Source organism: Amphibalanus amphitrite, unplaced genomic scaffold, assembly GCF_019059575.1.
Source record: "Amphibalanus amphitrite isolate SeventyFive unplaced genomic scaffold, NRLGWU_Aamphi_draft 000317F_arrow, whole genome shotgun sequence".
Classification (NCBI taxonomy): Eukaryota; Metazoa; Arthropoda; class Thecostraca; order Balanomorpha; family Balanidae; genus Amphibalanus; species Amphibalanus amphitrite.
The window spans coordinates 285,780-300,197 of NW_024881812.1; the positions used below are offsets into that span (position 1 = coordinate 285,780).

Genomic DNA, 14,418 nt, shown 5'->3' on the forward strand with positions numbered 1-14,418 from the left:
TTGAAGGTTTCCTCCACAAAAGGACTTTAACTGCAAAGGCTTGCTTCCTTTTTATTGAAAAATATCAAAAGTTAAGTTTGAATTCAGAAATTGTATCATTCAAATAACATGATTTTGTCCACAAAAAGCTTTTGCTGATTTCCAGAGAAGAAATAAAATAAGTCATTTATTATATTTTGAAGTTATTTAATGCAAAATGAAGTAAAAATGGCAAGGAGAAGGCAACTGCGTCACCTACGTCGCCTTTGATTACAAGTGGCAGTGCAATGGACACTGAACTCTGCAATGCAAATGGTCGAAACATTTCTCTTAATTACCTACTTACCTATACCATTGCATATACCTATATAAGTATATACAGATACTGCCTTGTTATTTACCATAAATTATGATATTTTGTTGTCATGAATGGTGTCAAGTTATCAGCAGTATTCGTGATTTTACCTTTTCTATCTTATCTGTTTGCCATTTTTTTAATCACTAGATGCTAGGTATCAGTTGTGTTAGTGCCTGTGTTTCTTGAAATTTCACATTTCAGTTAGAGCTTGTAAAAATTGAGAGATGTACCTATGCGGGTACCAGTACTGACCTACTTTCCTACCTTCTTTCTCATTATTATGATTGATAATGAGGACATTTAATATCAATATCGTACCTAGTTAATTCAAATTGTCTTTTGTCTAATGCCCATAGAACAAGTTAAAATCAGGACATGGTAACTTCTTGGTAAGGAATTGTTTAACACCTGCGATACCTATATTGATATGGATGTGGTAAATATAGCGTTCCGGTGGAATGAAGGACAGCTACCATAACTATTGTATGTTTTCCACAAAAACAACTTAGGCAACGCCGTCCCAGCTCCGTGCTGTGTTCCTATGTTTCATATTTGCAAATATGTGCCAAAATTAACCAAGTAACATCTGATTTAGGAAGAAAATAAGTTAACTATTGGAAACTCATTGGGTCTGGTCTTCAGTTTTACAGAGCATGAATTGAACAGATTCTGACAATAAACTTAAGTCAGCATGTATCAGTTAAAGGTTAGGCAGCTAGGCCTGAATCAGGCAATTGGCATGCTAGAAATCACACCATTCTTCCAATCTAAGTCCAGTCATTCTGCAAAAGCTGCATATTTCTCTATCATAATACTTTTGGACTTTCTTTTGGCCAGATGGTGGTAACTGGTTTTAAATAGGTGTGAGTGTGCTTTGATATGATATTATATTTATTCATGTGTTTATGGATTTTACATCTGTTACCAGCAATATTGCTACTAGCATTCATGAACTCTGAGACATGACTGTTTTCATTTTATGGTCAAGTTGAAGGGAAATCTTTAAGCTCAACTGGTACTACAGGTTGTTTAATGGATTGCAATGATGTTGTCCCCATAGTTACAGTTCTCCCTCTTTTGATATATTCTTCTTTGATGTGGTGCATTTATTCATATTTCACATTCAGCATCACCATTTACTTTCTAATATTAAGTGAAAAACTTTGCAGAATTGCATGTGATTCTATAACAGCATGATTGTTAAATGCTAAGAACCTGTGAAATAAAGATATCATTTCCTATTAGAGAATCACCTACTGCCAGGTGCACTGCCAGTTGCCAGTATCTTGCTATACCTATCACAGCACAGCAACCACTCCAAAATTAGCTTTCCTTTGTCTTGTGAGTTGTGACTCACCCATTTAAAGAATTACTTGGGTTGCAGGCTGCACTTGGTCAACTTCTGAGTTTGTTTTTATTGACAACCTGCACAAACAAAGCCTTGGTAGCAATTAATGATGATCAAATACAAATTGCAATATTTGTTCAAGGTAAACCAAACTTCACGTTCAAGTCAATCTTCATTTAGCTCTCCAATCCTAGTCTTCCTGTTCTATTAGTTTCTCAGGTCAGTGGTTGATAGGTGTGCTGTGTATTTGGCATGACATGGATTAAATAAAATTGAGGTAGGGGTATTTGTAACAATTTCATGTTTTCAGATGCTTGTTTGAATGGATAAAAAGAAGCAAGCTTTTGTAGTTATTGACTGCTATTGTGGTGCCTAAGCTTTGAGGTTCCAAGTTTATATCACATCCCTGCAAATAATATATCAAGATGCCTCGTGTCTTCATCAAGGGAGGAATATGGAGGAATACAGAGGTAAGTATAAGGCTTTTTAGTATTATATCCAATCGATTTATATCTTATAACTATCTTGATTCCATGTGTTTGGTCTACTGATAATGGTACTTTTTGTCTCTCACTAATCCTTTTTGTATGATCATTTTTTTGCCATTCCTGCTAAAATGACTCAAGATCATGCTGACTTTTTCCCTGTCATTGTTTCTTGTGCAGTGCTGACATTTTGTTTAATTAGTGATTGAAGCTTGTTGTGAAGTATCTATGTCTCTTGAAGGATGTGACCTGTCATGCAGCACTTCAACTGACTCTCTCAATCTCAGGTTCTGACATCACACACTCCTCCCCACTTGATACGCCTCTCCTCAGGACGAGATCCTGAAGGCGGCCGTCATGAAGTACGGCAAGAACCAGTGGTCGCGGATCGCCTCGCTGCTGCACCGCAAGTCGGCCAAACAGTGCAAGGCGCGCTGGTACGAGTGGCTCGACCCGAGCATCAAGAAGACAGAGTGGAGCCGCGAGGAGGATGAGCGGCTTCTTCACCTGGCCAAGCTGATGCCGACCCAGTGGCGCACGATCGCGCCCATCATCGGCCGCACGGCCGCCCAGTGCCTGGAGCGATACGAGCTGCTGCTGTGAGTGCCCGAGGACGCCGGGGGGGGGGGGGGGTGGAGAGGGGAGAGAACTGGATCTGAACGAAACCAATCACGATCCAAGGAAACCAAAGAATGAGCAAAACCAACGTTTCGAGTGATATAACTTTACGAGGGATATAATTGTCATCTTCAGATGAACCAATGTAATGCCTTTTTATTTACTTGCAAGTGTTCATGTTATGTTGATCGAGTGCTCTATATACTATGTTCAGCTGACAACCCCACGCCACGCCCCAGTGACCAGGCGCAGAAGAAGGAGGACCTGGATGAGGCTGACGACCCGCGGAAGCTGAAACCGGGCGAGATCGACCCAAACCCGGAGACGAAGCCGGCCCGGCCCGATCCGCAGGACATGGACGAGGACGGTATGGATCCGAGACCCGGGCCGAACCCGCAGGGTCCCCGGGCTCCTCCTTATCACGTTTGGCAGGAATTCGATGCTGCGCCGGCCCACGAGCTTCGTTCTCTTCTTCTTCTTTTTTTTTGTCGTGATCGTTCAACGTTCTAATTTTTCTTCGGCGTCAAAGTAACACAAGAGTTTTTACAAACACTACCATTCCAGTTTACTATGTCCATCCATATGATCGCCTACTCACTGCCGCTATCCCTCCCATCTGATGACAGAGCTGGAGATGCTGTCGGAGGCACGCGCTCGTCTCGCCAACACACAGGGTAAGAAGGCCAAGCGGAAGGCGCGCGAGAAGCAACTAGAGGAAGCGCGTCGGCTCGCCTCGCTGCAGAAACGGCGCGAACTGTACGCCGCCGGTATCGAGCTCAATCCGCGCATCAAGAAAAAGAAGCGTGGTATCGACTATAACGCCGAGATTCCGTTTGAGAAGCGCCCTGCGAAGGGATTCTACGATTCTACGGAGGACGAGTACGACCCGCTGGCACCGGACTTCAAACGGCTGAGGCAGCAGCACCTGGACGGCGAGCAGCGCAGTGAGAAGGAGGAGGTGAGAGAGGGCAGAGAGGTAGACGAGAGAGCTGTGCCAAAACGGGAGGGGATGGTGAGAACTGGGGAAATGGGATACCATATAGGAATGGAACATTTTTTTTAAAGCAGGACAGAAGTAATGTTATGCTAATTCATACTAATTCATTACGGGATACATGTACATTAGAGCATACCTAATGGTCATAGTTCCTTACGTGTCTTTGGCGCTGGCAGTTCTTTGGACCGCACCTACGCCTTTAATGTTCATTAGTCTGGATCTTGACATTCAGCTGGTATTTTAGCCTTTATCTATATGTACTTTAGTCAGTTATTGCTGCCACTGACGCGCTGTGTGCACCTGTGCCCGCAGCGTGAGCGTCGCAAGGACAAGGAGAAGGTGAAGAAGCGGAAGGAGAACGACATTCCGGACGCGCTGCTGCAGAACCAGGAGCCGGCCAAGAAGCGCTCCAAGTTGGTGCTGCCCTCGCCGCAAATCACCGACCAGGTACACTGGATCAGATGGCTGGAAAGTTGGACGTGCGAGCGGAGAACCGGGCGGAGAGGGAGCTAACTCTTATTCTTAATGAACCTCTGAAATCAAGGATAATCCCCATGTGCTATCAGGAGGATCATACCTGGGACTCACCTGAATGTTTTGCCATAGTAAATATGGACAGTTAAAAAAGCATACATATGATTTAGCCAGCCAGTTTCTTCTGAGAGTTTCCCGTACCCAATCGGACCTGTTCTGACGTCCTGTGTTCGCCCTCTCAGGAGCTGGAGCAGGTAGTGAAGGTCGGGAAGGCGTCGGAGGCGGTCCGAGAGCTGGCCGAGGAGGGCACCGACCGTGCCACGGACGCCCTGCTGTCCGACTACACGGCCACGCCGGCCGGTGGAGCGCTGCGCACCGCCCGGACGCCCATGGCGCAGACGGACCGCGTGCTGCAGGTACGGTTACGGGGAGCTGATGGGGTACGGTAGGAAAGGTACGGTAACTGGAGGATGGGGTACAACATAGGCGGTGCGGTACTGATATGTGGTACCGAGATATAGGGTACCGGTCTTTTAAAAAGGAAGTATGTACTAAGCATGATGGTCGCTGAATGGGGAAGGGGATCTCGTTTTTTTTTTTGCCGCCATGCTAAAACATTATTTTTTTCCTAAAAAGTCATAAGACGGTGTTTGTCTCGCATGATGAGCTAGTAGTTATATGAGCTAGCGTCCATTGTTTCACCCAGATTAGCTGATGCGTCGCTCTGCTGCCCATCTGACCCTCTGCCCTCTCCCCTCACAGGAGGCTCAGAACATCATGGCTCTCACGCACACAGACACGCCTCTGAAGGGCGGCGTCAACGCGCCGCTGGTGGACGCCGATTTCGGCGGCATCACGCCCGCCAAGCCGGACGTCGCCACACCCAACACCATGCTGACCACGCCCTACCGCACGCCGCGAGACAACCCGGGTATGGACAGCGCACTGCTAGGAACGAAAGTGGTGCTGTGATCGTTATATGGTCACAGGTCATCAGCCGTCTTTGTCTCATTGTCCGCTCGCTTATTTGCTCTCTGTGACACTTCTCCAGATAAACGTTGTCTGAAGCTGATCATAACGTCTTTGGAGGATGCTTTATATTCTGGAATCACTTGGCTGACAATAGCAATGACCATAGCGCACAACGTATTTATAATGAATCGTTACTGTGTAGTGATGTGAGTGACTCTCATTCACCCTCACTTCCATCGCCTCCCACCACCCATCACCCTTCTCGGACCATTGTGTATCCCACCGTTACCCATCAGGTCAGACGCCCGGTGGGTTCAGCACCCCGGGCCTGTCCCGCACCGGCCGTACCCCGCTGGCCACCCCGCTGAGGGATAAGCTGGCCATTAACCCGGAGGATGCGCTGGAGGCGGAGGCCGGCGGGAAACATCTGCAGCTGCAGGTCAGAACTCAGAGCAGTTCGACGTCGGTCAGCCGTGGGCTGGGGGGGGGGGGGGGAGGGAATGGTGGACGGTGGATGACCACAGCTGAGAAACTTATGCCGGGCTGTACAAAGACTTTGGCTTCAACTGTCAGTTGTATGAGCAGAGTACTGTGTTTTGAGAGTTGATTAAAGATCACTAATTAGGTCATCCTCACCATGAAAGTATGTTGTTAGATTCTTGATCTCTGCCTGCCCTTGTTTGTGAGTTATCTGCAGCTCATGTATGATGTCTTCCTCTGACACTGTACCATTTCTCGTCCCAGATGAAGGAGCAGCTGCGTATGGGCCTGTCGTCGCTGCCGGCGCCGCGGAACGACTTTGAGATCGTGGTGCCGGACGACGAGCCGGCACCGGAGGAGGCGTCGGCCGGCAGCCACGCCGATCTGGTGCCCGACCAGGCGGACGTCGAGGCGCGCCGCGAGCAGGACGAGCGTGAGAGGCGCGAGCGAGAGCTGCGCGCCCGCTCCCAGACGCTGCAGCGCGGCCTTCCGCGCGCCACCGAGGTGAACGCGTCCGTGCTGCGGCCGACCAACGTGGAGCCGCCGCTCTCGGAGCTGCAGAAGGTAGGGCGAAAGGGAAGGGGTGTGGTAACTGACCTGAGTAACTAAATAGATGTACGGTACGAAGATGCGATATTTGCATACACCGGCCTGTTGACTCGCAGCTGTGTCTCACTTGATCTTCCACTCCCGTCACCTAACGCTTCCCTCATCCCGACAGGCGGAGGAGCTGATAAAGCGTGAGATGATCGTGATGCAGCGGTATGACGGTCTGCACGACCCGGTGCCGGGCACCTCTCAGCCGGCGCTCCAGCAGTACCAGTCCTACCTGGACACGCACCCGTACCAGCAAGTGCAGTCGCACGAGATGCAACAGGTACGTACTGTGCCAGTACTACACCGTACTGTACCAGTCTGCACTAAATTTAATGCAGCAGGTACGTATTGTACGTTAGTACCCAGTCCGCATGGGATGCAGCAGGTAGGTGCTAGAGCGGTGACGGCGTGGTAAGGCAGCGGCACCACAAGGAAATCCCTTGCAGAGGTGGTATTTTAATTATAATTTGTTTAACAATATACGTAGCTGCTTTTGAGTTTCCATCGTTTTGAATCGTCATGGTATCTGCTTTAGATATAAGAATTTTGCTCTTGAGGAATTGTGATTAACTTTTACAGGCAAGCATAGAGTAACAAGCTAGCCTTAGGTACGCCTCAAACCCCTGCGATATATGACGAGTGACCGCTGTTTTTCTGTCGGCAGGCCAAGGAGATTCTGCGCCGTGAGATGGAGGTGGTAAAGCAGGGTATGGGCCACGGAGACCTCACCAAGGAGGCCTACCGACAGGTCTGGCTCGAGTGCTTGTCACAGGTGAGTCTCGCGCGGTACTGGCGCAGTGGTCGGTCGGCCAGGAAATGAGGATAGGGTGCTGAGGTCATCAGTGCTGTTGAGCTGAAGCATACTCGAAAATCCTAGCTGTTTCTCATGGACGTGCGCACTGCCTATCGTTAAATATGCTAGAACAACTACAAATTTTTATCGCGCGTTGGATTTCGTTCAGTCGTTTTATGCCATCAACTCGGCCTCAGTTACGTTATCTCTTGTGACTGTGATGTGACGTTTTCTGTCGTCGGCAGGTGCTGTTCCTTCCCAGCCAGAGCCGCTACACGCGAGCCAACCTGGCCAGCAAGAAGGACCGCATCGAGTCGCTGGAGAAGCGACTCGAGCTGAACCGCACGCACATGACCCGAGAGGCCAAACGGGCTGCCAAGCTGGAGAAGAAACTGAAAATTCTCACAGGAGGGTACGTCAGGGATGGGGAATGGTAAAAGGGATCCATAGGCTTGATCTGTTGGGTGTTGGCATCCATCCATTGTCTCGAAAGTAGGAATATTCCGGTTGCCCCGTGTTGCACCAATGCCGTAAAGGTAGTCATAACATTGATAAACCCACATGACGAAAGTAGGACTTGTATGAAGGGACGCATGTTCCCCTTATTTCGTCCACCGTGTATCAACCATGTATCCGCCGCCTCTGCCGTCTCGTCGGGCTCCCTAGTGCCCGCCTCTCCACGGTCTGACCCACCCCTCCTCCGTCCCTCCAGGTACCAGTCCCGCAGCACTGCGCTCTCTAAGCAGCTACAGGACGCCACCGAACAGCTGGACCAGGCGCGCCTCGAGCTGGCCACCTTCTCGGCACTGATGGAGCACGAGCAGGCCGCCATCCCGCGACGACTGCAGGTCAGTCGGCGAATAATAAAATAAAAAAAGCAGCGGAATAGGGCGCGGTAGAGCGGCTGGCTTGGGTGGCGTGACGGGCATGCGTGTAACTGAGCCGCAACTGCATAGACATAAGGTCACTGGAGTAATCGTTCTGACATACTGAGGAGCAGTTCGCCTCATGTTTATCCTAGCGAACATGTTCACTTTTCACGCTCACGCTTATTTCACGCTTTATAACATCTTTGTTCAGTTGGAGATATTATGTCAGTTGCTTTTGCTAGTTATCAGGGGCTTGGAATTCATGCGAGTTGCATTGGCATTTTCGAATCAAGTCCTCGATGTTAGTCAGTGTGTGTTATCAGTGGGGCACGTTTAGGGTGAGCCAATGCTTTTAGGTGTGTGCAGTTTCTTTTCCGATGCTTTCCTTTCCCCGGTCTTCTCAGTCTCGGTTTGCCATCTCTCTCCTGTTCCCACCCCCACGCCCTCCCCGTTCTCACGCGGCCCGTGTCGTCTCCCCAGTCGCTATCGGAGGACGTCAGTCGACAGACGGAGCGGGAACAGCTGCTGCAGCGGCGCTACCAGCTGCTCAAACAACGGCTCGAGGAGCTGCAGCCGGCAGCTGCCACTGGACACGGCCAGGTCGACGGCTAAGGTGGGCCAGGGTGGGCTTTCGGCCGCGCAGAGACACTGCAGGGCTCGGAGTGGGCTGTGTAGGGTGTGATGTCGGCCTGGGCCCAGCCATACTGCGGCTAGCGGCTCCTGTGTGATGTCGGCCCGGACTAGCTATACAGTGGCTACTGGTTGAGAGTCCCGCCGACCAAGTGCTGGAGGCGGTGACAGACGTCAGGAGCGGCTCAGAGTCTCTAGACAGGCTCAGAGGCTCCGAGACTCCCGAGTCATCAGACAAGTTGAGGTCTGCAGACGTTAGTGTGTCCCCGACAATAACTGGGTGAGACGGAGCGCGACGCCGACAGCGTTTGTCGGACGGCCATCGCCGCTGTGAGTCCAGACTGAGGTGTGTCTGTATGTCTGTGTGTGTGTTTGGGGGACAGCGGTGCAGCGGCGTGAGACAGTGACTAGTGAAGTGATGCAGCGCATTGCGGTGCGGGACGGGGATAGTGCACTGACGCTGGGGCTGGCTGCAGATCACGTTTGAGACGCATCGGCCCACCGCGGCCAACAGTAGCGTTCAGAGCAGCGGGGAAGTGTCTGCGTGTACGGAGGGTGACCCGGTGTGCCCTCTGTCCCGAATTCGCTCTCCGTGATCAGTAGTCGTCCCGAGTTTCACTAGACGGCGCTGGCTGCGCCTGTCTCTGAGCGTCTCTGGTGCTACTTTCCGGTCTCCTACTCACCATCGGTCGTTCTCCGCCCGAATACCGGCTGCTCCGCGTCGGGCGCGGGCCGTTTCTTTTTTTTTTATAACAGATTGTTGATGTGAGTAGGTTGTATCTTTTTAGGCATTTTCTCATTTGGAAAGGACAGATTTGTTGGACCGTGGATATAATATCTGCATTGATTTAGCCAGGTTGTCATCATTTCTCAATACATCATAAATAACAGAGTTTATTTGTAATGGGACGATGAAACAACATATTGTGATATGCTGTAGGACCCCGCCACGAGCCGCGTCCAAACGCCGGCTTTCGGTCATTGACCCTAGCTGACGTCGGCTTCCAGATCCGGCCCCTGTGCGACGCACATCGCAAAACGACTATTCAATTTCCGCTTTTGGATTAAGTTCATTACCATTCATCAGCTGAAACTGCTCAGACCCGTGTGTGCTTGTGAGTAGTTCCCAGGCAAGCATAGTACCGTGACCCGTCTCTTGGCCCCGTGCGACTCCCCTCACCCCTCCCATGCGCTCCGCCCCGACTAAACGCAGCGCTGTATCAGTTTATCGATGTTGGTTTGGGTTTATGGCAGTTGGAGCTACTTCTGTTATATGAAGCACGTCATACCAACTCAAGGACCCAAAAACGCGCCGTCGTTTACGAACGTTAATTGCTGGAGGTCATCCACGTCCGGTTCACAACTATAAAACACACCGAACACGGCCACCCTACCAGGGCCACCGCTTTTGTCGTTTTATCGTCGGACAAAGGACTGCAAAGCGGAAACATGGCCCTCGCTATACCTTTCGTTGTCCATCGCGACGAACTGCGCAAGGGGAGCGGGATCAATGGTGGCCCTCTCGGGCCGGCGCGCCTGAATCGCGCGCGCGTTTTTGGCCGGCCCGCAGTGTCAGGGTCGGCGAGCCATCCCCCCCCCCCGCCCGGCCCGAGTACCCAGCCCTCTGTTTACGGACGGTGGATTATAACAGAAACCGGTGATGAGAGGATGCCGACGGAAAAACGATGTCGTTTGTCTCAGAGAACGGTGCAGCACGTGCCGACTACGCGGTGACGGAATGGCAAAACTGTGTCCGACTAAGAATGGAACTCTTGAGTCGGCGGCGAAAAAACGCAGCGGGTGGAGGGATTCTCGAGGGTCAGTTTTCAACGGTTTTTGGTCAGCGAATGCTAGTTATGTGTTCATGGCATGAGGCTTGATGGAAGACGGCCTGGTACAGGATACCCAGTTACCCACTATTACTTGTCACTCGTTTTAAGCGGAAAGTAATTCAGCCATGAAACAATTTTAGTTACACAAAAGGAACTCCGTTCTGCATATTATAATTACGTCCAATTGGCTTCCTGAATTGAACACACTTTTTGATGAACTCCTTTGTCGGAGTTCTAAATTCTTGCCGTTGACTTTCGCTAGACTGCAACGCCGGACAGCTGGTGACTTCGCTGGTGCACAAAGCAGCAACACCAGCAGCTGGAGACTGCAATAAGGAACACACGGTAGCACCGGCCACAATCAGCCAGCGGGCGCCACAGGCAATTTTCCGCTCGAGAGAACTGCAGCGCTGAACAAGACACTACCACCGATGTTTACAAGATTGCAACTGTATGAAGTGTAGGCACACAACTTATTTTATACATAAAAGACATGATTTCGTTAGGATATTACGGAAGTTACGAGCTTGCAGCTTTTTAGAAAATAGCAAAAATAGGTATAGCTGTAGCCAAGGCATAGCGAAACATTCATTATTCATGTAACTATATCAACATACCTATAGGTAGGTACTTGATTCCGGTAAGTGTAACTAAATGGAGAAAAAAATATAACGAAATGGTTAGTGTGTCTTGTGATCATTTTTGACGAGCCCTCAAACCCCGTTCGCCGTTTGCCAATGGGCCTTTGCACACATATTGACTATTTCGCGCAGGTGCACTGTCATGCTTTGATCCAGAGCTGTGAAGGGCTTGCGGATAATGGGATAAATGTCGTCTGTTCGGCTTAACCAGCAGACTACATGAGTTCTAGATAATGTTTCATGGGCTTGTATCCAGTTTTGGTTGTGTCGATTATCGATTTTAAAGTCAGCAATAGACATTTTCTGCTTCTTAAAATAGTATAAATTGAGCGGTGATACACCCCCTCCAGTCTTGGTTACAGAGCCTGTCGGCATTGGACAGGTTTTGTCACGAGTAAAAACCAGGTGCCGTGATCACACGATGATAGGGTGTCGTGACGCTTATAAGGAGGAAGTGCCTCGGGTTATTTGATATAGATGAATTGCCCCTTCATTGTCAGTTCAATGTTTTTCTCGCCGCCCGTGCAACTACGATTATTGGGATGAAATATATGGCGTTCTTCGTTATTGCGGTATCGAGTATCGTATTGCGGTTGGCAACTCGTTATTTGGCTGCTATCAGCAATGTATGGGCAGTGGGCTGCATAATGCATTTTATCACCCATTAGGTTGTCTTTAGTGGCTTTACGACAATTTTTTTTTTTGTCACACTGACACCTTTGTTTCAGCTAATAAGCTGCTGGTGGTCATTTGACCCATGTGATGAAATCGCATAATGTACCGAACGACCTATCTTTCACAGCTGTTCGTGATAAAACAACCGCAACTAGGCGCCTGGATTATCCCCACGGGCTTTTTGCAGTGATGTTAAAACATCAGCTCGGGATTTTTTTCTTCTTTTTTTATTATCAGTGTAACACAACTTTCGTTGACGTTAAGTAAATTTGCAATGGAGACGCGTATTGGATGCACTAGTTAAGTTTCCGTAGGCGCCAGCATTCCATGCAAAGTACAGCTTTACAGCCTAATTGCTGTATCACGTACTCGTATCCTAAGGTGTTCATCTACCCAATTCATTAGTGAAACCGTTTCCGACTCCTCAAGGCGGTCGCAGCCACACACACCTCTCTCGGTACCGAGGCTCGTTAGTCTCGTCATCTGACGGTCGAGGAGGAACCACTCTCTGTCTCTGACCAGCCGCCTCTGACCCCAGCGCGGCGCTCGACCCCGTCAATCAGCGCCGACACACGCTCGGTGACACGCGACGGCACTAGTGCATGGGTCAGCACGGAGTCACAGGGTCAGGGTCGCCGCCCGGCCGCTGCAATGACAGACCTGTTTGTGACCACCAGCTTTGGCGTTTTTCCACATCGCCATGCTCGCGTGCTTTCTGATTCCGTTTCTTATAAGGTACCACAGACATTGCAAGTGATAGTCTCATCTCATGGGTCAATGTCCCGTGTTTGATCAATTTTTTATTGACCATGCCATTCGTTCATGTCGTGTGCCTAAGTCTCTCCCGTTCGATAAGCGCCCCATCTGTCCCATGTTATTCAGTATATAAATGTTTTCTGTGCCGCATGGCCGGCACCCGTGCATTTCGGTAAGGATATTGTGCCTGCCGGTAAATGTCCTGCGTTTCTGTTAGTGTCCCATATCTTTCAATTAGCTTACCGTCCCGTTCGGTCAGCGTCCGTGCCCTGTGCTTATCATCCCATCCCTTACTCAGTCAATGCCGCCCCATGCCATCCTGTCCTGTGACCAGCTGTGCGGTTTTCTCGGCTCAGCCGTGCGGTCGTGAGAGCCGGTGCGAGGCTGACGAATCCGCTTAGTCCGGCGGTCACGCAGGCCGTGCATTGACGGTAGAGACCGGCCGGCGCCGTTCATCCGTACAGGAGGGACGGGCCCGCCGGCCGTCTGAATAGGAGGGATGACTTCCAAGCCGGTGCCGGCCGGTCGAACAGAAGGGATAGCTCCCCGGCTGTGCAGAGCCGCGCCGTGCTGGGTCGAGCTGGGAAGGTTTGGGCCGACCCAGGGCTTGGTCTCGCTGTGCCAGACCGAATCGAGTCGAGCCGTTCTGGGCCGGGCCCGCGCGGTAGATCGTGGAAGTGGTGAGACCAACCCGACCCCGATCAACCCGTATAGCCACCGCTGGAATCCAGTACTGGTGCTACTTCTGTGGCTGCTGGGGCTGATGAACCGAGCCGCCATATAAGGGACTAAGCCTAATAAGTCGGCTTTGAAACCCGTCTTTGTAAGACGGTTCACCTCTGTATATATCGTACGTATACATATTGCGCCGTGTGCATTTAGTGCAACCCGAAGTGATGATGGAGCTTGATCACAAGTTTGTTGCAATACCGATAAAGAATTTAGTTGGAATTCCATTGTGAATAACATGTCGTTCAATTAAACGACCTATGCAACCGCATATCCATCAAGGCATTTGACCTTTGTAAAATCTTCAGCTTCGATAATGGCACCACGGAGGGACTTGATGATTGTGGACGAAATTGAATGCAATGACAAAATAAAATGCCTCGAATAAGACAATGATACTACGTCGTGGAAAAAAATCAACCTTTATTCCTTCATTATTTTAGGTTCTGTTTGACACATAGCGTGACAATATCTTAAATAATGCTTTCCACGATTATGTACTTCAGAAACGGTGACAAATACAGGAGTTCAAGGCACGCGGTGCCCAGCTGAGTTTGTTTGCCAACGGTCCACTGCAGGACCCTGTAATGCCCACGGCTCCCCGCCGAGTCTATCGAGATGTGCCACCGAGAGTCGGCTAATCGATTCCTGGCCCCCGCGGTGATGTAGTCACGCATTCACGCCACGTCACGTCACGTCATATGCGATATCCTGTGTTAGAATCTGACGTCGGGGCCGCGGAAGATGGGTATGAAGCTGCAAAGTCTGCTTGAAAAATGAACATGCTGTCAACATGCCAACAAGCAGGAATTCGTTGTACTGTGTATGTACGAGTATTGTAGAAGAGTTCCGTTAAATCCGTTCCTATCGTGTAATGATGTGTCACAACATGCGGGTCTTTACAACAAACGTTGATCGCAATTTTTGCAGATCAGACTGAAATAAATCTGCTGCGGAGAATTCCAACGTAGGTATGCTATCTATTGTCTGGACGAGAGCCTGAAAGATGAACTTTTCGTGGCCTTCTGGTTTCGTCCCTCCAACTACAAACCCAATCCTATTGATTTATTGATTTATTGATTGATTGATTGATTGATTGATTTATTTATTTGTTTATTTATTTATTTATCTATCTATCTATTCATTGATGAACGTTGGCTTGTCAACCAACGAAGCACATCAATA

At 49.7% G+C, this 14,418-nt stretch overlaps 1 protein-coding gene across 6 annotated transcripts; it reads left to right on the forward strand.

Annotated features, from left to right (window-relative positions):
* The first annotated feature begins 44 nt into the window (after positions 1-44).
* Positions 45-9,492, forward strand: LOC122388305 (cell division cycle 5-like protein). 6 transcript variants are annotated; one of them, XM_043379262.1, is made up of 15 exons: positions 45-294; positions 1,996-2,155; positions 2,504-2,769; positions 3,028-3,155; positions 3,415-3,746; positions 4,098-4,232; positions 4,502-4,675; positions 5,022-5,190; positions 5,528-5,670; positions 5,976-6,275; positions 6,433-6,588; positions 6,973-7,080; positions 7,347-7,513; positions 7,814-7,949; positions 8,451-9,492. In XM_043379262.1, the coding sequence occupies exons 2-15, from the start codon at positions 2,111-2,113 to the stop codon at positions 8,580-8,582; spliced, it is 2,391 nt and encodes a 796-aa protein (XP_043235197.1). In that variant the 5' UTR covers positions 45-294; positions 1,996-2,110; the 3' UTR covers positions 8,583-9,492. The 6 variants fall into 6 exon arrangements, with proteins under 6 accessions (XP_043235197.1, XP_043235201.1, XP_043235199.1 ...); XM_043379266.1 differs by having other exon boundaries at positions 233-255; XM_043379264.1 differs by having other exon boundaries at positions 242-351.
* Positions 9,493-14,418: the final 4,926 nt, after the last annotated feature.